The sequence below is a fragment of the Spinacia oleracea genome, chromosome 2 (assembly GCF_020520425.1).
Source record: "Spinacia oleracea cultivar Varoflay chromosome 2, BTI_SOV_V1, whole genome shotgun sequence".
Classification (NCBI taxonomy): Eukaryota; Viridiplantae; Streptophyta; class Magnoliopsida; order Caryophyllales; family Amaranthaceae; genus Spinacia; species Spinacia oleracea.
Genome location: NC_079488.1, coordinates 58,524,996 through 58,550,791, shown reverse-complemented (window position 1 = coordinate 58,550,791; position 25,796 = coordinate 58,524,996). Strand labels below are relative to the sequence as shown.

The 25,796-nt window shown below is 36.3% G+C and overlaps 1 protein-coding gene across 1 annotated transcript; it reads left to right on the top strand.

Annotated features, from left to right (window-relative positions):
- The first annotated feature begins 510 nt into the window (after window positions 1–510).
- Window positions 511–25,773, top strand: LOC110794212 (ribulose bisphosphate carboxylase/oxygenase activase, chloroplastic). Its single transcript, XM_021999156.2, has 12 exons — window positions 511–967; window positions 1,596–1,681; window positions 4,136–4,145; window positions 4,990–5,052; window positions 7,389–7,502; window positions 10,042–10,103; window positions 11,190–11,244; window positions 11,345–11,546; window positions 15,770–15,876; window positions 16,708–16,763; window positions 17,379–17,471; window positions 25,501–25,773. The coding sequence occupies exons 1-12, from the start codon at window positions 580–582 to the stop codon at window positions 25,606–25,608; spliced, it is 1,344 nt and encodes a 447-aa protein (XP_021854848.1). The 5' UTR covers window positions 511–579; the 3' UTR covers window positions 25,609–25,773.
- Window positions 25,774–25,796: the final 23 nt, after the last annotated feature.

Below are 25,796 nucleotides of genomic sequence, written 5' to 3'. Positions count from 1 at the left end.
ATATATTCCCTAAATAAAAACTTAAAGTGAGCTTCCAAAACAAAACTTACCGCACCCTCGTTATGTTTTAAAGCAAACCGCCACCTGAGATAGCGGTTTTGTTTTAAAGCAAACCGCTATCTCAGATAGCGGTTTATAACATTGAACCGCCATCTGAGATGGCGGTTTGCTTTAAAACGAAACCGCTATCTCAGATGGCGGTTCAACGCTGAACCGGAAAAAAAAAAAATACTTCTCTTTCTCCTTGGCTGACGTGGACGGTATGGTGGGAATTAAATTAGAAAGTAACGTATTTTGGGAATTATTAGATCTTTATGCAATATTGAAGGAAATCGCTCATAAACGTAATTGTGTATGAAAAATTCTATTAAAAAACTTTCTTTTTCAAAATTTATTTTAATTAAACTTATCTAAACTTAACTAAAATTATATGAAATTATTTTGTATAAAATAAGTCAAAATAAGTCACAACTTACCAATGGCAATTTAACTCCCACATATATGTGGCGCCAAAACCACTAAAACCAATCCCCTCTCTCTCTCCTGGAGCTCCACTGAAATTTCCGCAAAGCTACTCCCATGGCTCTCCTAATCAACACCATTAACACAACATCACTCTCTAATCTAAAATCACTCTCATTCCACAACTCCTTCCCCCAAACACTCTCTCAATCGACACGAAAATCTTCTCCAATTCGTCTGTGGCCAAATCATTTCACAATTGTCCAGCAATTGAATAAGGAAGAAGAAATTAAAGGCGATGATAGTTCGAATAAATCACAAGATTCTTCGATTGGGAAACATAAGAAGAGATTATCTGAACAATCGTCGTGGGAAACGAAGGATTCGAGGGGCAATGATTATCTTTACAAGCTTGGTGCTGAGGCTGATAATATGAACATTGCTGTGGGTGCTAAGTCGGGTGTTATTGATGATCTCTTCACCGGAAATTTTCTCGGCCGAGATTGTAATGCTCCTCTCCCGCCTCATTCTTCAATCCCATTTTGATTTTGGTTATTTGAAGTTATCGTGTTGTTAGAATTCAATCAATTGCTCCAGTTTTAGCTGAAAAAAAGTTGTCATAGTTCCGATAATAAGGGGTCTGGATAACATGACAATTGACAACTAATTCAGCATAGAACAACATATGATGTGAAAAAGAATTGGATACGCATTTTGTTATGTTATTGAAATTATCATATTGTTAGAATTCAATCATTTTCGGTTTTAGGATGTACGGAAAAAGTTACCACAGTTGCGAAAATAATATTGTTTATGATAGAGAGGTTTGGATAGCATTAATACTAATTCTGGATATAGGAGTGTAAATAACATATGGTGTGAAAAAGAATCGGACATTCAACACATGATAGCACCATCAGTTCATCACAATTGTATTGTATCACTATAATTGTTCTATAACATGTTATCTCAGATGACTATAGGGTTGTGTGCTCGTTCAAATCAGATTTCATATGGTATGCTCATGGACTCATGGTAGTTCATAGATCATATGATGATTCTTTTACATTTTATTCACTTGTAAAATTCATTGTATTGAAGATTTCTGTATTTTTTGGGGGAATGATGTGCAGCGGACATAGTATTCGACTATAGACAAAAGGCCACGAGGTCGTTTGAATACTTGCAAGGCGATTATTACATCGCTCCCCTATTCTTGGTTAGATTCTTTTTCTATATTTTTATTTGTCTCCTCTCATTTTATGATTATTTGCTTGCTGTTTAACTGATGCAAATTCTCAGAGTACATATGATTCCTAGTCTTGCTTTTCTTTTACTGGTTGAATATAGGAGTGAATGAGGTAAGTTAATAAGACAATTTAGATAATACTTGTTATTCTTTCGGGCACTTGACAAAGAATTTTGCTGCCTTCCTTCTAAGGTTGGTTGGTTGTGGGCCTTATGGCAGGTTCAGGATTGACTAGTGTGTACATGCTAACCCCTGCAGTCCTGTCAGCAGTAGGATCTGTATTTGTGAGTAGCCCTTGGAAACCTGATAGGCGTGGTCTGTTTTGGTGCATTTTTTTTGTTTTCCGTAAACTGTTTGGTTTTGATATGCATACTTCAAAATGGAAGACCACTGACTACTAGCAGTCGACCCAAGATAAATTTTTCATATAAGGAGTAGTATTTCTTTTTGGGATTGCTTATTTTACGTATTTAAATAACATTTACATACCTATATTGTTTAATATTGCATTTCTTTGGAGCTAAACACAGAATGAGATTATTAGAAATAAGCGGGCAGTTATCCATCAGATGGGCTTGTGCGTCACTTTGTTGCATGGCTGAAGTGCTGAACTGGTCTAAGCTCAAAAGATTGTCCCTCTCAGGAAATTGTGTTTCGCAACCACTGTTTAGGGGCTTTGTTTTTTTAATTTAAGTGCTGAGAAATCAGATCAATTGGGCTTGTGGGTTTGAATTACATTGATTGTATTTTAGTTGGCAGCCTGTTAGACTTGATTTAATGAGGTTCCAAATCTAAGGATACAGGATATGGTACTTGCTTGGCTTATTATTAACACTGAAGCAGCCAGAAGACCGAGCTTTATTAGCAGAAAACTGTTTAGCCATTTTAGGTGTTACTAAGGTGCGTGTCAGTCCAATTATTGTTCGAAGGAATCCTAAGATTTGTCTAGTCAAGTTGTCAGACATAATTTTTTTTTCTTTCTTTGAGTTTTGTATTAGTACTTTAGCTTATCCACTTAGGTGGTTCGTCCAAGTGTCCAACTACAATGCAACTATTTGATACGCCTTGAGTCTGGTTGTCTTTTGCATATTTTGGCTAGAGTAGGACCACGTTTTGTTATTGGTAGGTACTGTTTACGTAGACAGACCAAACATTTTTAGCGCATTTTCCAAAGCGCTTAGCTTTTTGTCATCTTAGTTTTTCACAGCATTCTAGATAGATGTAGAGTGTGTCTAGTCTCAGTTTCTAGCTGATTTAGGTGAGTGTATAAGACTATAAGCCTGCAAGATGTTTATGTACGCTGTTTTCAGATTTGGTTGAGAAATTGAAGTGAGAAATTCTCCCTTGCAAATCATACTTTGTTTTGTGAGTGAAGCAATTCAAGTTACCCTTGTTGTAAGGAGATTGAATCCTCTAACGATTAAAAACCCTAAGACTAGTTTCTTAAAGTGAGTGAAGCCTAAAGCAAACTACTCTTAACCCCCCTAACACAAACCTAGGTGAGTGAAGCTTGGGAATTAAAGAACCCTCCTTTTCCCCTTCACCAAGTGGTATAAGAGGAGATAAGCTGAATTTACATCCTCTGTACCTTCGTACACTTTACAGTTACAATGTGTGTTGATCTGTGTAACATCACTGTGACTCTACGAGGGTTCTGGAATTTAATGCATCAAGTTAAGAGAATGCGAGGGTCAGTTTCAGAAATGAGCCAACCAATCTTCTCAACTTGATGATGTATACAAACGTAAAATGGTTATTGAAATAAGAAGAGGGGTATGGTCATGTCTGATCGCAGTATCAAGCTGGAGTGCTAAACCACAAAAGCATCCAGCCGTAGGCAGAAAAAAAAGGATTTAGAAAGAGTACATTGACGGGAGTACATGTACTTCACAGTCTTTTCTGTGTTTTGAACCTGTAAAACATACATTGCTGCATCACTTGTTCCTCTGAATTCAAATACTTTGAGGAGCAGTGTGGGCCCAAAGAAACATTTCCAGTTTACTGCTAGAAGAATAAATGATTTGGCATGGAATTTTGGCTTGTTGGAGATACTTTTTAGTTGAAAGTAATTGAGTCCTCGCTACAAGTTTGGAATGGTTGATTGAGGTTATTGATGTAACAATTTAATCTGATTTGAAAAGAAGTCTTGCCAACTTGGACATTTGGACTGAGTTGCTGACTCTTTGAGTCAAGTTCATAATTTCATATTTTTCTCTTAGGTTTTGCTATTACAGTATTACTAATGTTCAACTTGCTGCAGGACATAAATCCATGCTTATTTTGTGGACACTTTCTGTGATAACTAGAAAATTATAAGAATGTTTTTTGTCCTTTTGAGCCCCTTCATATAACCCCTTTTCTGTATAATTTACTTTCTTTAGTAAAATAACCCACAATAGTTACTTTCCTTTTCTCATGTGACAGGATAAAGTTGGTAAGTTGCCAGGAATCACCAAATGATAATTTTGTGGATATTCCTTCAGTGATATTTGTGACAGGGTAATCTGTATCTGAACTCTGAAGTAAATTTTACCTCTGTTATTATTTTATGATACGCTGCAATGTTCGTTTTTTCCTTTTTTATTTACCATCTGGAACATGAAATTGGTAACAATGGGATAAATTCATGAATGATGTGTCATCTTCCTTTTTTATTTTCCCTGTAAAATTAGCATATATCGTTCCACCAACAAATAATAAAACAATGCTAAGGGCACAAACTGTACGAATCTGGACAATCCAGGTTCTGACTGACTTTGACACCACATATCCTGAAATAGACCACAAACACGTGGATGGAACTAATAAAAAATAATTTTCCGGCTAGTAAATCTGCAGTGTTATACGAGCAACATATTGGTATAGAAAGTAAATTTGAGAATCATATCGCTTTTCAATTAATCTAAACATCTGCTGCAGGAGTGCCAATATATTGGAATTACCTGATACATATATGTAACTGGACTTGTATCAAAATCAGATTATCTGCTTGTGTTCGTGATTTTTCAATATCTTTCCAAAATGACCCACTAGAATAACATGGATTCTTATTCGTTATTTTCTTTGGTTAAAGGAAACATCCGAAGAAAAATATTAATCTAAATACCAATGCATTTTGTTTCTTGCACACCTATCTTTTCAATGGCCAACGTGATAAATTGAAGTGGACGCTGGATTTTCAGTCAATAAGTAACTGTACTATTATAAGTTCATTTCATGCCTGGTCATGTTATTTGGATTTGTTTTGACGTATTGAACTTTTTGTTCTGTTTGTGCAGTTTGCCACATCGTAAAGAATTTCATTGCTCATATTCTGAACGCTAAAGTTCCCCTGATCCTAGGTAATAATGGTTCTTTCTATCTCACTTTTCATTGGCTACTGAAAAACAAAAGAGAAAGATTTGTGCAAGTGTGACACCCCAAGTCCCACATTAGAGGATTATGCGAGGAACGATCAGTTTGAACTTTGAAGATATATAACCACTTAACAAAACTTGGTCTTTATTTGGGCGTCAAGGGTCATTTCTGTTGACCTGTTGGGGGATTTCCCTACACAGCGGAATAGCGGATAGTTGGCAGTGGTATTGAGCTGGATTGTTACAGAGCTCAGCTGAAAATATGGAATTATCCAGATTGCCTGGTTATTGATCTATGGGAGTCTGCATAAGAGAAATAATTTTCTTATAGGAGCTCAATCCCTCCTACTAAAAAATACAAGATCTTCCGTTTTGGAGTTCAGTGGTCATTATATTTCAATCTATGGTCCCATTCTGTACTTCTCCGCACTCCATAATGGATTGAGTTACAGAGATGTGGGGCTAGATATTGTTACAGAGCTTAAGCTATCATGTTTTCCCATTTTCTTGATGTGCTCTTGAAGAAACATGGTTCTTAAATTTATTGACTTTGCAAATGTTACAGGCCTTATTACTCTTATTTTTATTAAAGAACTCAATGCATTTACCCCAAATTATTATTCCCTATACTCAAACTCAAAATCAAAACCCAAAAAGCCACAAATCATTTGGAGGGTAGCTATGCTTCTAAAGATTTTTATATTTAATTATTTTCCTAGTAATATAACTTTTGAAGCTTTGGCTTGAGAAATCATTTTCGGTTAGCACATTAATGATTCTCCAAGTATTATGGGATTTTGTTTTGCGGAGTTATTGGATGTTATTACATGGAATGCAGAGATTGAGACACTTTGATAACTATAATGACTTCCTAAGTGTTGGGATCTTGAGAACTTGTATGAGATACATGGATTTGACGGCGCTAAGACATACTGAGTAGTTGAAGTCGGTGTATCTTTGGGTACGCTGCAATTGTGTTGTTGTACGAATAGGAGGTTAAAGTGATTGTGGGTGTGACGTTGCCAACCGTTAGTCTATTTGTGAGTGCCTATCAATCACCATGTAGTTTTGGATGGGGAGGTGAATCCATGTCACGGAAAGCACATCAGGCCATCTGGGCTATGCAGAGATTACACTTTCATAAGTGAAATAAGGAATTGTTTTTTTCACAGTTGGGTTTTATAGTTAGGGTAAAATCAGGGTCTAGGTAGTGTATTCTCCACGTGTGCCATGAAGGTGATGCGTGTCGCACGGTTAGACTCACAATAGGAAATAGACAATGCATTCAATTCTGGGAGGAGGCGTAGAGGGGAGAAACCTTTATGTGTCCAATTCCAGTTATCCTTGTGTCATTGCACCCTGCTGCATCTATTTGTGCTTTCCAAATTCCATATTGAAAGTGTATTTAATTTCCATTTTTATAGGCTGTCATGGAACTAGAAGAGCTTTATTTAATATTTGATGGTTTAGTTCATCAGAGGGAAGATTCCGAGTATGGGATAGGTGATGCATCAGAACACTTCATCCATGTCCTTTCTGGATCTTCCCTTCTCCAATTGCCAACTTCATTTGGAAGACTAAGGTTCATCTTAAGATGAGGGTTTTTGTGGACATTGGCTTGCTTAACATTATTACTCGTGATATATACTCCAAAAGAGAAGACCTGATAGTGATTGTAAGTTGTCTTGCCAGATAATTATATGTTTTATATCCTTAACTGACTAATGAGTCAATAGTGAAACCTGCTCACGTGTCTTTCTTTATTTCCAGGTGGCACATAATTTCTGGAGCTGGCTGTATTCTAGTGCATGGGAACCTTAGGTTTGCCTTCTCGGTGTTTGGGATTTGTTGCACTCGTGATGTATAGGGATTAAATCTGCAGTGGGGAAGTTGATGTGGTGCACTTCTTTTATGGTGATTCCCTAGTGCATGCGGTTAGGACGACATAGTGCATTATTCAAAGATCTTTATCTTGAGATTTGTTATGGGATTAGGACACTTGTTTAGCTTCCTTCTAGGCTAAAAAGTTGCTAGTGTTTCAAGAATATGCTTGATTCTGGAGACGTAAGGAATTGGGTTAATTTGTGATACATGCTTCTAATTAATGACTGGTTGTCCTCCTAGTTCTTACTTGTTTACTCTAGCACATACATGCGTGCTCTCACACATACACACATAAGATAAATCTATAACCCTGTGTGTCTTATCAACTAGGTAAACACATTGTTGGTCTTTACTGATGGACCTTTTTCCTTTTTCCTTATGTGCTATGGCATGAGTGCATATATATAACTTAAATGTATTGTCACTATTTTGGACAGGAATTTGGGGAGGTAAAGGTCAAGGGAAGACATTTCAAACGGAGCTTATTTTCAAGGTTTTGGGAGTCGAGCCAGTTATAATATCTGCTGGAGAACTGGAATCCGAAAAAGCTGGTTTGTAAATTGATTTCTATCTGTACTCCCTCCATAAATTGTTTTTGAGCTAGTTATTAAGTGATCCTTGTTAGAAACTATACTATATACCAAAACGGAAAACAAAGAAACTAGATTAAGGTGTGATAATTACCCCATCGAATTTAGAGATGGGGGTGCAAAAAAAATGAATACAAACCTTGTAAGCTAATAACCAAGAAATTTTGGAACCAAGTTAATTTAAATCAGAATTTTCGGGCCAAATTTATTATAAATCATAAATTCATCCATCATTTTATTAGTCTTGGACCCATTTTTAGATTAATAATCAAATGGTTACGTTAAAACACTTTATTGATTGTAATGCTAGATAGTTAACTACAAACAATTTTATAAGTTATTTGTTGTAACTTTTTATATATGTTAATAAGTAAATATGTCCATGACAATAATATCATATAGATCATAGTAAGTTGATATAATACTTGTTTAAGATGGGTGAATCAAGAATCAACAAAATTGAAGTACCTTATTTTATTTGCACTATACATGTAGTAAATATTTCCACTACTTCGCTTGCTGCTACTGCTAGTAAAGCAAAACTAAACACAGTTAAGAAAAATGTGTTTAACAAGGATCGAACCTTTGACCTCCGCGCCTCTCCAAACACTTACGCATATTGCAAGTTTCCGTTCCTTTACCACTGAGACAAAGGTTAACTCAATTACTTAACCAAAGCACAGTTAAATATATAAAGCTATAAAAAACATCATCTCCTTCCTATGTGGGAAGACTTTGTCCCACATATTCACCATTGAAGATTGTAATCCAACAATCCCTTCATACATAATTGAGTAATCGAATGCTTCTTTTGTGATTTTTAGTTGTTGACTGGATTCTTTTGTGATTATATGATTACCAGAAAGTATTTTCTTCACTTGAAAACCCCTTACCTGAAATAGTCAGTACTTATATGAACTTCTTGGCCTTTTTCTAGAACTATTTGAACTTGCGATAAGTTGTTAAATGAACTTGGAATCGCTTATCTGAACTTATCCAAACTTATTTGAACTTCTATGATTGTATTAAAAAATTTGTTTGAACTTATTTTTCCTACCATTTATTTTTTGAAGGTGAAAGAGTAAGGCCTTAGTTTTATCATTATCATGAGTTGTTTGTCATGTCTTTTGGAATTTGTTTGTTCTGCTTCTTTGGGTGAGTGCTTCTTTTTGCCTCTATTAGTCACTCTACCAAATGCATGATAATGCAACATTTAAGGCGCGTTCTCTTCAACTTATAGGACCTTATAAGTCCTGGTTTAAAGTTTATTAGATGATTTCTAAACTTTTAGCCATTAGAATATTTATAATCGTCAATTGCGAACCATTATTAGTAACAATAAATTAATAAGGTAATTCTTATTTACCTCTTAAATTAATATTTACATCTTATAGGACATTATTGGAACTTGTATGACCTTATTGGACCGTATTGAACTTAAAAGACCTGACACTTATTTAATTAAAGTGTTATAAGTTGAAGAGAGCACACCCTTAGTCTAGTAATTTTTCATTAAGCGATGCTTGCATTTGATACCTAGTATAATCTAGTATTCAACCTTTTAGTCTCACTACTACCTCCCTATTAGACTCTCTTAGGAATCAAGTTTATGGAGAGAATTTGCATTATTAATTGTTAAATTTTAAAAGCGTTTAATTTTAAGCTCGATGATGCAGAAATTTTAATCAACAAATCTATTACATTATACTAAAACAGACACCAGGAGTGACACATGTCACTTCCTGGTGCAAAATTTTCCCGCCAAAAACATTTTCTAAAAATATATCTAGTTTAATTCTTTTTTATTTTTCATCCTTTTTTATAAACTGGTTATGTATGGAAAAAAAATTAGAATATAAGAATATGACAACTAATAGATATCACATAATAATAATTTGCTTTAAATAATTTTTGTAATATTTTAGTCAAATAGGTATATCAAATGGAAAATTTATTTACTTAATATTTTGGTCAAATTAGTATATTAAGCATATAAAATATGTAATACTTACCAATTTTTTTTTTTTTTTGTAATACTCCGTAGTAGGACGAAAATTGTATATTAAATGATGAAATGAGTATGTAACTGATCTATTATAATGCATTTGCTTTATGAAGAGAAACATATCTGTTAAACATCTTATAATAATTTTAGATATCCGTGCGTGCACGGGATCTAATCTAGTTATACATATTTACTTGTCTTTAGCATGTGTCAAGAGGATCATTGGTGAAAATTATTCTAAGTTTACAAAGGATACATATGGATAGTTGTCATTCATTAATATCCAATTTCTTGGTTATCTAAAGAATCTTCCTTCGACATTATAATTATGCCTCCCATCACTAAATATGTTTTAGAATATAATTCCTGTATGTACTTCATTTTGTCACTTATCCAAGAGAGGGAGGTCAAACCGTTTTGCAAATGCAACAGTGACAGCTCTAATGTGATAAACAGTGCTGTATGGTGTTTCTTACTGTCTGATTTCCATTACAGGGGAACCTGGTAAACTAATACGGGAGAGATACAGAACAGCCTCTCAAGTGGTGCAGAACCAAGTTAGAAGCTTTTCCTCTTTCTCTAACAATTTATGTAGTGTTTGGGAAGTCTCTGCCAAATAGTTGACCAAGTAATGAAAAGGGATTTTCTTTGGTGTGGTATATCACTGCTTATATGGGCACAGGTGATTAGGTGAATTGTATAAGACAACAATTAATCCATACATATAAAATGACTATCAGAAAATGGCCTTGTACTTAACAGTTAACTAATTCAATTCCTATTTGCATCAGTATTTTCCAAGGATGGGGGAGTTCTTTTCATTTTCATTTTCATGTTTGAATTAAATAATTCCTCGCCTTTCCTTATCTGTAGGTTGAACCAGTTAGTCCTGTTTAATCCCGAAATAATAAAACAAACCTACACTTAACTATGCTAATTGTTGCCTAAATCCCTAGTCCCCGCTAACCACAAACCTTAAAGAGTAAAAGTATAACATGAAGTGGGACATTTTTGTCACTATTTAGCAAATTGCGACATCATAAACAATCTCATACTAGTGAATAAGGTAGCCATGGTATGGAATTATACTTGTTTATTACATTTAGAATTAGGAGAAAAATCATCAATCCCGGGTAACCAACAGCATTGATTGCTACAATAGCAACGTAAGGGTTCCCATTTACAACTGTGTGTCACTTATGTCAACTTGTTTAGGAAATTACAGACTAAACAACTCATATAACTAGCATAAGACATCACCTTCATAAAACTAATTCCAGACTTCCAGAGCTTATTTATGACTTCCAGAGCTTTTTATAAATAAACTGTCATTTATACAACATTAAGGACAAGTTATTCAGAAAAGGACAAGGTATTCAAAAATACTCAAAGAACTAATTATTGTCAAACCAAACACAGGAATGTATAATTTCTTGCTTTTCACTCCCCTTCCTTTCCTTTCCTATACTAAAACCAAGCAGGCTGAAGAATCGTTCTATTAATATGTAATGTATTGAGGATCTTCTTCTGTAATCTTCAGTGGAAAGAAATTGTGAATAGCATCAGTATCTTAGAGCCTAATAGAAAGACACCCAGCTCCAAGGCCTAAGTCCATAATGCTGTCTTCCCCTTGGCTTGTACAGGGAAAATTGAGCTGTTTGATGGTCAATGATATTGATGCTGGGATCGGTAGATTTGGTGAGCTCCTATCTTCTCAGAATATGTAATTATATGAGTTAGATAATATGACTACACTAACACAAGTCTAATTTTTACTGCAATATCTTCCCTTTTGTAGGAGATACTCAAGTGACAGTTAACAATCAAATTGTATCCGGAACTTTGATGAACTTGGCGGATAATCCCACCAGAGTTAGCACCGGACAAAAATGGCGTGAAACGGATATTACGAATAGAATTCCTATTATTGTCACAGGAAATGACTTTTCAACAATTTATGCTCCTCTAGTCCGTGATGGGAGGATGGAGAAGTTCTACTGGTATGTATTATGCCCAGCAGCTCAAATAGATATAACAACTTAAATCTACTTTTACTCGGATCATACAGTGATCCTTGCAGCCTCCTGCCACTATTTATGTTTATGGTTATTTAAGTGCTTATCGGTTAAAAGGTCTATAAGCTTAGAAAGGTATGTAGGAGTCAGAATTTACAAATTCCTAACTCACATAAATTTGATAAAATGATGGGGAGAAACAAGGGTTACAAGTTACAACCCAAAAAATAAAAATTACTCTCTCTTTATTCTATAATTCTCTTCTTCTGCATTATACATTGAAAATCAAATGCTTTATTTATAATTGTTAATTTATTAAACATACAGAGGATGAGAATTTGTCTCATTATCAACCTTTCACTAATTTTAACCACTGTTAATAAAAGCAAAGTAACTCTAACATTATTCTAAATTAAAGTTTGAATTTCAATACACCCCCACAAACTTTAATTGTCATAAAGCATTTCTGATAAATATATTGAGAGGCTAAAAGCTTGAGTATCTTATATTATGATCATCAAATATATAGTACATAGACAATGCCAATCCTACTAGGCAATAGGAAGCAAATAACGTAGACTAACTGCTAAAATAACCCAAAGACTAGAATTATAAACTAACTTAAATACCAACTCTAGTAATAGAATTATATCCTAGTTCTAATTACCATAACACCCCCCTCAAGTTGGAGTATGGTGAGGATCGAAAATGCCCAACTTGGATAACAAGTAATCAACTTATGGTGATCTGAGCCTAAGACAAATTAACATTGAAAGGACTTTGAATCAAAATAATTGGAAAGTATTACGGAGAATGCTACAATGGAAGACCCTAAAGCGAAAGTCATTAGAGAGAATGCCATAAAATGGATGAACGAATGTGGAGCGGAGATAAGAATCGAATCAAGAGCAGCGGCCATAAAACAGATGAGGGAAAGGGACGGGCTTGCGGATGAGTTAAGTAAGATTAAAAAAATGGTTAGACCAGGAGAGAAGTTTCTGGAAATCGTTAAAGCCCTTTTGTTCAAGAAAAAGGAAAGGAAAACGGAAAAGGAAACGAAGAAGTTGAGTTGTTCAAGAGGAGTTTTTGTCAAGATCATCATCATCAACAACTTCTTACAATAAAGCTTCATTGGAATATACTGTTAATAAAAAAAAAAAATACCCGTTTCAGCAACAATTGATATTATCTCAGCTGGGAAACTTCATCAGGAAAAGCTTCCACCGCCGTCGCCCATTCAATCTCGTTTACCTGGTAACAAGTCTGCACTACCAGATTTAAGACAAGAGTTGTTGTTGGAAGTAATAATGCAAGAGGAGGACGAAGATGAATGTGTAAGGTCACTAATGGAACTAAGGCCAAAGTTCTCGTCGTCGTTTCTGCCATCCTCATCACCTTCCTTACCAGAGAAGAAAAGCAAGCAGTCGACAACGGAGAGGGAAGAAGAGGAATGTGAACGGTCACTAAGACGACTAAATCAAATGTTCTCAGCTATGTCATCCTCATCACCTTCCTTACCAGATAAGAAAAGACAGCAGCCGGCGACGGCAACGACGAGAGAGAAGATGAATGTGAACAGTCACTAAGACGACTAAGTCAAATGTTCTTAGTTATGTCATCCTCATCAACCTCACTACCATCGTCGTCATCGTTGGGAATAGTGCAAGGAGAGGAAAAGAGGCAACACATTGCCGACAAGAAAAGCAAGAAAAGAAAGTTGCTGCCGCCGGCAAGGGAAGAAGATGAATGTATACGGTCACTATTAAAGTTTTCGTTGTCTATACCATCCTCGTCAACTTCAACATCATCCCTAACCCTAGGAAAAAAGCATATTAATAGCAATAAGACAAAATTGAGGGTTAGGGTTACACCACCAACGTTGGCGGCTTCACTACCCCAGGAGTTCATGACAATAAATAAAGGAATACAGAGGTACGGACGTGAAACTAGTGATACAGAAGCTAATAACTATGTCTGATCATGACAACAGACAAGATTGGTTGAGTTTAGGTGTTGGAAATATCGTGTCACGGGATTTTCTCCATGAGAATGAGAAGGAGAGGTTGGGAGTAAAAGTCAGACCTAAACCAAGTATTAGGGCTATGTAGATTGAGCCATCATTAGAGGTAAAATCCATTGACTTAAGTATTGGGATGTGGGTCACCAATAGTTGGAAAGAAGTGAAGCAGAGGAATGGGATACAAGTGAGCCAAAATTTCCAAGTTTGGTTTTTTAGATGTGTTGGAGAGGATAATGAAGGGGATAAGCTTGGGTTTGCTCTGATACCATGATAAATATATTTGAGAGGCTAAAATTTTTAGTATCTTGTATTATAATCATCAAATATGTAGTACATAGACAATGCCATTCCTACTAGGCACAGGAAGCAAATAACGTAGATTAACTGCTAAAATAACCCAAAGACTAGAATTATAAACTAACTTAAATACAAACTCTAGTATTAGAATTATATCTTAATTCTAATTACCATAACAATTTCTCTCAATCTTCTGAATATATCATGAATATATCATGAGATAGGGGCTTCATAAAAATATTTCGACTTGCTGGTGGTATTACAATACTGGAGCGCAATTGTTTCTTGCTAAACTTGATCTCAAAGAAAATGAAACCTTGTATCAATATGTTTTCTTCTCCCATGTTGTACCAGATTTTTCGCAACCTTCATTGCTCACGTGTTGTCAACATATATTGTAGTAGCTTCTTCTTGAGCATGACCAAGTTCTTGTAAGAGATTTCTTAACCATAATCTTCACAAATCGCAGATGAAGCTGCTATATATATTCTGCTTCATAACTTGATAATGCGACTACTGGTTGTTTTTTAGAATTCCATAAAAGCAATTGAACCTAGATAAAATGCATACATTGTTTTACTTTTTCTTTCATCTTGATCACCAGCCAATCACTATCAGAATAATCAAACAATGTTGCTTCATTTCCATAAGAATACAACATTACAAAATCTAAGGTACCTTTAGTATACCTTATTATTCTCTTCGCAGTGCACCAATGAGAATTTCTAGGTGTTTCCATGTATCTACTAACAAGTATGACTCCATATACAGTATCAAGTCTGGTGATAAACTTCCAACTAAACTCTTGTACAAAGTTGGACCAATTAATTTCCCTTTTCCGACTTTTGTCAACTACAACCCTGTTTCGATAGGTGTGCTTATTGGTTTGCATGAGTCCCTTTTAAACTTCTCAATAATCTCCTTCGCATATTTCTTCTGTGAAATAAAAATTCAATAAAAATTCCATCAGTTCACATTGCTTTACCTCTATGAGTCTATGCCAAGAAAGAAATTCATTAGCCCACAATAAATATTACTCTCTTTTTATTCTATATTTTTCTTCTTCTGCATAATAAATTGAAAATCAAACGCTATATTTATAATTATTAATTTGCTAAACATGCGGACGATGAGAATTTTTCTCATTATCAATCTTTCACTAATTGTAACAATTGTTAATAAAAGCACGCTAACTATAGCGTTACTCTAAATTAAAGTTTGAATTTCAACAAAGTCAGGCTGACAATGCAAACTGATATTCCTAGTTTCACTATAGTTTTGATGACTGTAATTCTGCATCTGAGATCAGTTGTCTATATTTTTGTTTCATTATTTTCTTTTTGATTTGTCGAAGTGAAAATCAACATTACCTCTGACAACAAAACCTGGAAACCAGTAATATCTGTTTCCAGTTTTTGATTTTTCAATGGGTAAATTATCATCAGTTGTACTAGTCATCTTAACTCTCCAAACTGACCACAATACCTGGAAACCAGTAATATTTGTTTACAAACATCTGATCTTCGTTTTTACTAAAATCTATCCAGCTCATAATGGTCATGACTACAAAATGAGCCTTATATATCAATTGGTTTTTATGTGTGTATGAGAATGAAACGTAGAATTGAGCCTGTCAAGACCTCTGAGTATAAATAGCTATATAACATAGAATAGAGGTATGAATCATAGATTGTTTTCTTTCTTTTATCTAGTTTGAAGTGCCTAATTGTCTACTGTAGCAAGGTGTCTTAGATGGGTACTCTGGGTTTAATGAAGAGTCTGAGTAGCATAGTCGCCTAGTTAGCTCTAAAACTTCCATACTACTGTAATAGTGTTTATTTTTATGAAAAACTGTATCACGGTTGTAACTTCGCGTATTTTGTCATATCAGGCAGCCAGATCACGAGGATATTTTTAACATTGTTAACCGGATGTATGAAAAAGACGGTATATCAAGGGAGGAGGTTCTCAGCATTGTGAATACGTTTCCTAATCAGGGTAATTGTGTACACGTTTCTTCTCAAATATAGTTCTCTGGACTCCATATTTATCAACATAGAACCCTGATACACTGAAAATTAAAGAGAGACAGACTTTTCCCTCTTGGTAAACTATGATTTGTTCAGATCCCTTGGGGGAATCAATCAACACTAAGAAAATTTAATCTTGCAAGAATGAATCAATGGGTTTTAAACCAAGAGAATCACTCCCCTGGATGCTTTTGACCAGATTACTTTTGTAAATAAAGAAAGCCATCATTTTAGAAAACAAAATTATAAGAGTCCTGCAGAATATGGCCATGTAAAATAATTCAAAGTTTTACTAGGATTCTTAATTTACAGGAAAACTGAATCCAAACTATAGTTCTACATCAAAATAATTCCAGTAGGACTTCTCTTCTTGGCTGCTCACGTTTAAACGGATAGAACAGTTTTCTATGCTAAAATGGTAGTTGTTTTTTTCTATCTCAAATTCTCAACTAATGGCCTCCTTTGGTTTAAGTGAACTCCATAAAATGGTTACAAGATTAGAACTGTGGCAGAAATTCAATAAAAAGCCAGAAGAGGTTCCCATCGTAAGAAAGAAATGAAAAAGTATTCGATGAAATTGATGCTGCTGCAATATTTTAGTTTTCTGATAACTAGTGATTTGAACAGAAATACTTTGCTACTTAGTAAACACATCTAAGAAACTAATTTTCGTAGGAACATTTTCTTTCGGGATCCAGTACTAGTTTTTCAATATAGATGTAATAAAGAACGTATCTGATCCCTCAAAAATAAAAGAACATTTTATTAACAAATACTATCTCCCTTTTTAAGCATGCAGCTTTGGATTTCTATGGAGCTTTGAGATCCCGTACGTATGACCAATCTATTCTTAAGGTATACTCTTTTTTGCTGGGATCCATCAAATTTGCATGCACTGAAAAATCTTGTTAGATCTGAATTGAAAATTCTTTCAAGTGCTCTCTGGAGAAATTTAAAACATATTTTTTTCGAGATTTATGCCTTATGTATGACAAGTGGCTATGTGTCTGGAGCTTTTTCTTTTCAATCTATTACGTGGAGACAACATTTGAAATTTAATCAAGTAGTGTAACGCCGTAGATTTTTTTTTTTTTGTGAAATGAAAGCTGGTCTTTAGAATGTTGTTTTCTTAGGGGAATCATTCTTGTCAGTAAGTTAGAGAAATTACTTATTTTACTAGACCTTTGTCACGCTTAACAAAATTTTTGCTGCTTATATCTTTTCGCGTAATGTCTGATTTGTGGATCATCCGACCGAAAGAAATATATATGTATGTTTTTTATCCATTCTAAAATGGTAGGTTTGCCACCAGTAGAATCTGGCTTGCTAAATACAGTTCATGCATTTATGAAAATCAGCTTCATTCACTGTTCAGTTTATGTACTTCAAAATGATAGTTTCCAATACTGAAGTCTACCTTCCTTTTTTTATGGATTGTCAGCTAATTATTATTTCCTTATTTCCTTCTAGTGGGTTAATGATTGTGGAGGTGTTGAGAATCTAGGAGCCACACTCTTCAAACGAAAGAAAGGCGAAAAACTTCCAGATTTTGTGCCACCTGAGGTAGCATCAATTACCAAACTAACATTTAATTTTTGACTTGCAATTCACTAATTATTTCTGTTTGTGTTGGGTATCCACTGTCTGAATCTTGTCTGTCTAAGCTAGAATTTCTCGTGGTTTGACACTTGCATTGACGGTACTTTTTGAATATTTTTTTTTTTTGCCCTAGAGACCAGCAATTAATGCTGAACTTAGGGCTTTTTTATCTACAAAGAAGTAATACAAGAGAATTTAACTTAACAAAAACAATTGGTAGACATACATGCATTAGTAGGGGGGGGGGGGGGAGACATACTACATGCATGAAAGGAAAATGCTAGGTGTAGTCGTATTTGTTTTTTCATACATGACATTGTCACACCTTTTACTATATGCTATGTTTTTTGGAAACTAAAGTTAACAGTGGAATCAAATCCCCTGCATACTCCAGGCGAACAACAACCTGGCTTCAGTTTGTCAATTACACTGCTAAGAAGGCTTGTGTAAGAGACTCTTCATATACAAGAAGAGGAATACAAGCTGAACTAAAATGACAACAAATAGGCCACAAACTACAAAATATGCATAGGTTACTCAGAGCCTGCATCTGTTCTTCTGAGCATCTAGAAGCTGTTCTGAAATCTGACTACAATGTGTATGAATAGCATCCCAATTCTTCCACTGAGCAGAAAACTGCCATTCATTCCTGCTCAGACAGATCCCATAAATGAATTCGGAAAATAGCATACCATAAAGTTTATAATGAGTGGGGTTTTTATTTGTATTTCTTTTTCTAGAAATCTTGACCTCCTCCCCCAATTTCAGTAGTCACTGGTCAGTATAGGTCCAGGAAATTCAGTCATCTGCAGTATAGAAGACCACATTCTAGAGCCAAAAGGGCAAAGAATTATGAATGTGTAAACTTTCATCCCCAGATCCGTACAAAGAACCAAAAGGATCGCAGTCCACATTCTAGCTAATGAGCTTGTAAGCTGTTAGCAATCTCTGATGCATCAGGGATCAAGTGATGAATACACACAATTCTTCTCCATTCCTCTCTCTGAAAAAGACCTAGCAGCAGTTAAAACCTTTCTTTAATGAAAAACTGTTCATCTTTTAAGGTTCAAGCCCACCCTCCAAATTTATTAACAAGATCTTCTCCATCATCCGAGAAACACTGCTTTTACTTGAGTAAAATTTCACCTCTCTTTCCTTGATATAATACGCACGATCCACTCAAATACGCATGATCCACTGAAAATTTCTTCCATGAACCAAAGGCCCTCTTAGATGGAAGTTGCATTCTGCCCAGTGTATTAGGAGATCCTCACTGTCCAAGTTCTAGTGATAAGTTACAGAGAATAGACAGAGAATAGAGAATAGGAGGAAAACGGCTTGAGGGCTTGTATTGATAATCACAAGTATTTATATGACAGTATAGCAACCCTAACTTGCCTAAACTCCTTAAGGAAATATACACCAGAATATCAACATAATATTTACACAATATTCCTAATACTCCCCCTCAAGTTGGAGCATGTAAATCACGGATGCCCAACTTGCGTAAAAGAAACCCAAACTGTTGCCTTCCAAGCGCTTTTGTCAAAATGTCCGCTAGCTGATGACCAGTAGGAACATATGACGTAGAAAGATTACCTCGAACCAACTCATCACGAATAAAATGACAATCCACCTCTATATGCTTCGTACGATCATGAAACACTGGATTTTTAGCAATATGGAGGGCGGATTGACTATCACAAAATAACTTCATTGGCTGGGAATGCAAAACACCAAGGGAGAACAACAAAGATTTCAACCACTTCAACTCGCAAGTGGCAACAGCCATAGAACGATATTCAGCCTCTGCAGACGAACGAGACACTGTAGGTTGCTTTTTTGTCTTCCAGGAGACCGGAGAGCGCCCCAAAAACACCAAATAGCCAGACAACGAACGACGAGTTAAGGGACATGCAGCCAATCACTATCACAAAAAGCAGTCAAACACAAGTCGGACACAGGACGCAACAAAATACCCTGTCCTGGACTACCCTTTAGGTAGCGTAAGACTCGTAATTCAGCGTCCCAATGTGTCACCTGTGGATCACTTAAAAATTGTGCGAGAGTATGCACAGAATAACTCAGCTCGGGACGAGTAACAGATAAATACACCAGTCTCCCGACCAATCGACGATATTGATCTGGATGCTCAAACGGCTCACCCGAAGCATAAGCAAGACGATGATTTTGCTCCATAGGCGTGTCAATAAGCTTGCAACCTAACATGCCCGCTTCTGTCAGAATATCCAAGGAGTACTTCCGTTGACACAAAAAAATACCTTCGGGCCCACGAGCCACATCAATCCCCAAAAAATATTTTAAAACACCAAGATCTTTCATATAAAAGCAGGTGCTCAAATAAGTCTTAAATCGAACAATAGCACCATGATCAGATCCTGCAATTATCAAATCGTCAACATATACAAGAACATGCAGAGAGACATTACCCTGAATGTAGCTGAACAAGGAATAATCAGCATACGATGGTTTGAAACCAAAATCCCTCAAGGCACTAGACAACTTCGCAAACCACTGTCGAGGAGCTTGTTTCAAGCCATATAGAGACTTACGTAACCGACAAACCTTACCCGGAGTAGGAGTACTGTACCCAGGAGGAAAGTGCATATAAACTTCTTCATCCAGATCACCATGAAGAAAGGCATTATGCACATCCATTTGATGCAACTCCTAATTCAGCGACACAGCGACCGCCAGAAAAAGCCGAACAGTACCCATCTTAGCAACAGGTGCAAATGTCTCATTATAATCTACACCTGCAACTTGACGGTTACCAAAAACAACCAAACGCCCTTTAAGACGTTCCACCTTCGACTTGTCTGTGTACTTAATTTTGTACACCCAACCACTACCAATCGCCTTTTTACCAGGAGGAAGGTCTTCAACTGTCCACGTACCACTACGTTCAAGAGCATCAATTTCCTCTTGCATAGCCTGACGCCAACCCGGATGTTTAACAGCTTCTTGAAACGAAGTTGGTTTCTTTCCCTTTGTAATTGCCATCAAAAAACACCTATGTCTCACAGAGAAATTATTATAATCAACATAACAAGCTATATGAAAAGGTTTACCTGAGGAACGTGATTGAGAAGGGGTAGTCTTTGTTGGGGCGGGGTCTATATTTTCAGTGATCACAGTATTAGTAACAAATCCACGGAGCTTGGATGACGGAAATTTTGTACGATGACCACGACCAAGGGACTCTTCCACACTTGGCTCAATGGGCAGTGAAGCTCGGGGTGAACTCCCCCTCAATCTCAATGGAGTCATGACATCACACTCATAGGTACCAATACGAACTGACGAGGGAGAAGAAAGCATGGGCTCCGTAATACTACTACTACCATGGCCATTAATTTCACCTACCACATTGCCATTAAGAACTCCAGCCACATCATGCCCACTAACGTCACTCCTAACAACATTTTCCAAACTAACATCATTTTCTACACTGACTGCACACTCCTCGTCATCCCATAATATTGGTTGACCAAAATATTTTTCCCATTGCAACCTTCTGTCATCAGTAAGAGATTCAAGATACGGAAACTTATTTTCAAAAAATTGCACATCACGACTCACAAAAAATTCATGTGTTTCCAAATCGTAAAGACGCCACCCTTTTTTTCCAAACGGATATCCTACAAATATGCATTTTCGAGATCGTGCACCAAACTTATCTTTAATACGAGGCCTATTTGTAGCATAACTCAAGCAACCAAAGACACGAACATCATCATACGAAGGAGCCTGGCCAAATAAACACTCATGGGGTGTCTTACCATTTAACACAGGGGTAGGCGTTCTATTAATAAGATGGACAGCAGTAAGAACACATTCACCCCAAAAATATTTAGGCAATTTTGCTTGAAATCTCAAGGCACGAGCAACATTTAAGATATGACGATGTTTACGCTCAACCCTACCATTCTGTTGTGCCGTATCAACACAAGTCGTTTGATGCAAGATGCCCTTTTTTGCATAAAAAGATTTTAAACTCAAAAACTCTTGACCATTATCACTACGGAGGACCTTAATTTTTCGATTAAATTGAGTTTTCACCATGGCATAAAAATCTTGTATTAAATGAGCAACCTCATACTTGCCAACCAATAAATACACCCACGTAGCACGGGAAAAATCATCAACAATAGTAAGAAAAAATCGAGCATTACAGCTAGATACCACCTTATTTGGTCCCCAAATATCACAATGAATTAAATCAAACACACCAGATGATTTATTAGTACTTAAAGGGAAAGAGTTTCTGGGTTGTTTACCCATAAAGCAAATCTCACAATCAATGTCACAACTATGATGCAATCTACTACTACCACTGGCTAAGCCAGGTAAAGAAAATACTACTTTCATAGACGGATGTCCCAATCGCCTATGCCATAACATACTAGCATCTGAAACTGCTACTTTGTTCGCCTGCAGACTACGAACACGAACCGGAAGAAAAATATAGACCCCATTAGACAGCACCCCCGCTCCAATCAGGTTCCTCAAATTGTGGTCCTGAATAATACATAGCTTGTCAGTGAAAATAACAATTAATTTTTGATATTCTAACAATTGAGACACAGATATCAAATTACAAGTGAGAGCAGGAACATAAAGAACATTATCCAAAATTAAGCCATCACTCAAGACAACTCGTCCTTCCTTAGTAGCAGTCGTATTTTTTCCGTTAGGTAAACCAACGGGCGATGATATATCACACAGACCAGTGAACAAATTAATATTACCGGACATATGGTTGGAAGCTCCACTATCAATAATCCAATCATTAGAATTATACGTACCATGCAATTTTTCTGTGGAAGATGATGATTGTTTAGAGCTTTTGATGGCTGCCATAATTTGTGACCACTGTTCATCGCTTAATGTAGGCGCACTTGCCTTATCAACATCACTAAACTCCTGAGAAGAGACTTGGTGTGAAGTGCCAACATTGGCAGCGAAACCCCTGCCACGACTAGCAGCATTACCACGGCCTCCACGCCCACGACCTGCTGATCCACGCCCACGGACCCTACTACCAGAAGGAGTGTACCACTCGGGCCACCCAATTAGCTCAAAACATTTCTCTTTCACGTGCCCAGTCAAGCCACAATGACTACACATTCTAGCATCACGAGCCTCTGCACCCTCACGGCCAGCAGGCCTAAGCGGTCGACCCGACGATGCACCACTCGCCGCAAAGCCCACTGCTTCCGATCGAGTACTTTCTTGGGCCTCCGACACAATTTGCTTCCTCTCCTCAGCAATGGCCTTAGCATAAGCAACGTTTAATGATGGTAAAGGCTCCATCATCAGCAAATTTGACACAACACCACCAAATTTTCGGGAATCAAGACCAATACAAAACTGATGTAATTTCCCTGTTTCTTGAATCTGAACATACTCAGCAGCAGCTGAACAAGTACAAGCAGGCATCTTACTATAGCTAGCCAAATCTTGATGCAATTTACACAATTCACCGTAATAACTAGCCACTGTCCTTCCCTTTTGCTTACAATCAGAAATTTGATTCTTTAATTCAAGGATACGAGGGCCATTGCCTAAAGAATATCGAACCTTTAAATCATCCCATAACTCATTAACATTATCAGGAAGAATAATAGTAGAACGAACAGATTCATGAAGTGTATTATAAAGCAAAGCAACTAGCATAGAATTGACAATACCCCATTGAGCGTAGTCCTTTGATGTCGAATCCGGGACAACAATCGTTCCTTCAACAAAGCCGAGTTTGTTCTTAGCACGGAGATTATTACGAAGAGAGCGTGACCACTCTTCATAATTGTCGCCCTTCAACAGGATAGGGCTGATGACAGTCCCGGTACCTTCACTCGGGTGAAGGTAATACTCAGAGAATGGCTCATAACGAGAGCCGGAAGAAGTCTTCTCGTCGTTGTCACCCATAGCAACACGCCGTCAATAGAAAAGGAATAGCAATAACACGTATTGCACACCACAAGTAGCGGAAGAATAAAAAAAAAAAAAAACAAGCCCTAATCAAGAACACGCCTTGACAGAGAGCAAATAAGATATATCGAGAACAAGAAAAATCTCTAATTTAGAGATGCTCCGATACCATGATAAGTTACAGAGAATAGACAGAGAATAGAGAATAGGAGGAAAACGGCTTGAGGGCTTGTATTGATAATCACAAGTATTTATATGACAGTATAGCAACCCTAACTTGCCTAAACTCCTTAAGGAAATATACACCAGAATATCAACATAATATTTACACAATATTCCTAATATCTAGCTCTGGACAGTGAGGTTTAACATTTCTACTTACTTGCTACCTCAACCCCTCTCAAGATCCCCCTCCCCCTTTTAAAACAAATTAAAGAGAGAGGCTACCAGTTAGAACCAGGTTGTGGGCCATGGCGATAATCTTACCTAACATTTAACTGCAAGAGCACCAAAATGTATGACAGGGTAACCACGTGAAAACGATTTACAATGTATCAACTTATCAAAAAAGAAGTGACTGATGCATTTCAAGGCTGCAGAAGGTACAATCTTTAGAGAAAAAACGGAGATAGCTGCGGCGAGAAAGTGTTTGATTTCTTGATGTAATCACACAACAGATAGGTTACCAAGGAAATTGTTTGATATGCCACTTCTTTAACCAGGTATTTTGCTACCTAAAGTTGTCTGGGGAAGGATACTATAGCCATGTGCAGGTGCTGATCAGATTGGTATACAAATTAGCATAGGTCCAATCAGCAAAAAAGTATTATGGATGATCCTGTTTCTTTGGTATCTGAGAAAGAAATGGAAAAGTGTCTTTGTTTTCTTTATCATCAAGGTACATGTTTCCATAGATGAACTGAGGCGAACTTATACTGAAGATTGCGTTTTTGGAAGCAGGACAAATCAACAAACAAAAGACAATAATGAATATTGGGGAAAAACAGCCTTGCCACTTGCATTGTTGGAAATAAGTGTTCTTTTTGGAAAAAGAAAGTTTAGAGAAATAATTGGAGATGCATTATTTCTTGATTAGATGATGTTTTCTATTTTATTCCTTGGCTTTTTTGGCGACTGTTCACCCCTTAGATCGTGTAATGCTTGATGATAAATTATACAGGTATGTTATACAACTAGCTTATACTCCCTCCGTCCCGGAATACTTGGCCTGTTTTCCTTATCGGGTCGTCCCTTAATACTTGACCTGTTTCTAAAAATGGAAATATTCTAACAATATTATATTATTTCTCACTCCACCCCTATTAACCCACCTACCCCCTACTCCATACAAAAATTAATTAAAAATTCAACCTCTACTCTCCCCCAACCCCACCTCTTAACCCACCTCCCACTAACTACATTAAAATAATACCCCACTATCAACTACTACCTATTAAATTAAATAAGTCAATTCAAGTCCCTTAAACTCTGTGCCGGTCAAACCGGGTCGAGTATTCCGGGACGGAGGGAGTAGTTTATTTAAATCCATCTAGATACATCTAGTATGTACATGGTCCTAGATGATAAATTATACTTCGTAGTATGTACTGATTCATGTACTCTAAAGTTATTAACAGTCTAAAATGCGGGAAGATTGTCCTTTTTAAGTTACCATGAGAGCCCAACCTACATGATATGCAAATATATATTTTTGCTCGATTTTGTCTCAAAGTTGTTTGAGATCAGCTTCAGAAAACCTATGTTTTAGGTATTTGTCAATTCCTGTTCTCACTTCTTTTTCTTACACCTTACCTTAAGTGGTAGTTGGCATCATTCCATGCATGACCCTTAGCTGTGAATGTATTTGTACTTCTGGTATTGTGAACTTAAGAACTTTGAAATTTCTAGAGCTAGATTCAACAAAACTTATTCTATGCGTAAATCATATTTTGTAGTACTTCATACATCTTATTGTAAGATTGTTTTTTTTTCCCCTGTCCGTCTAACTTTAAGTACTAATTTGTATGTTTCTGAATAGCAAAATGTTGAGGCTCTTCTGGAATCAGGCTACTCTCTTGTCAAAGAACAACAACTCGTCATGGAGTCAAGACTTTCTAAGGAGTATATGAAAAATATTGACGACTAGAATCCAAACTGCTTTTTTTTTTTTTTTTTTTCCCTATCACCATTTGTCTGGAAACCTTCGTTGTATGCGTTCCTTAATCCATATATACTATGAGATATATCTGATTCTTTGGTTTATTATATTATTAATAGTAATTGTAAATAGACAATATCTTCTTGTTTCTTATGTTAGCATCTGCTTGGATGCTC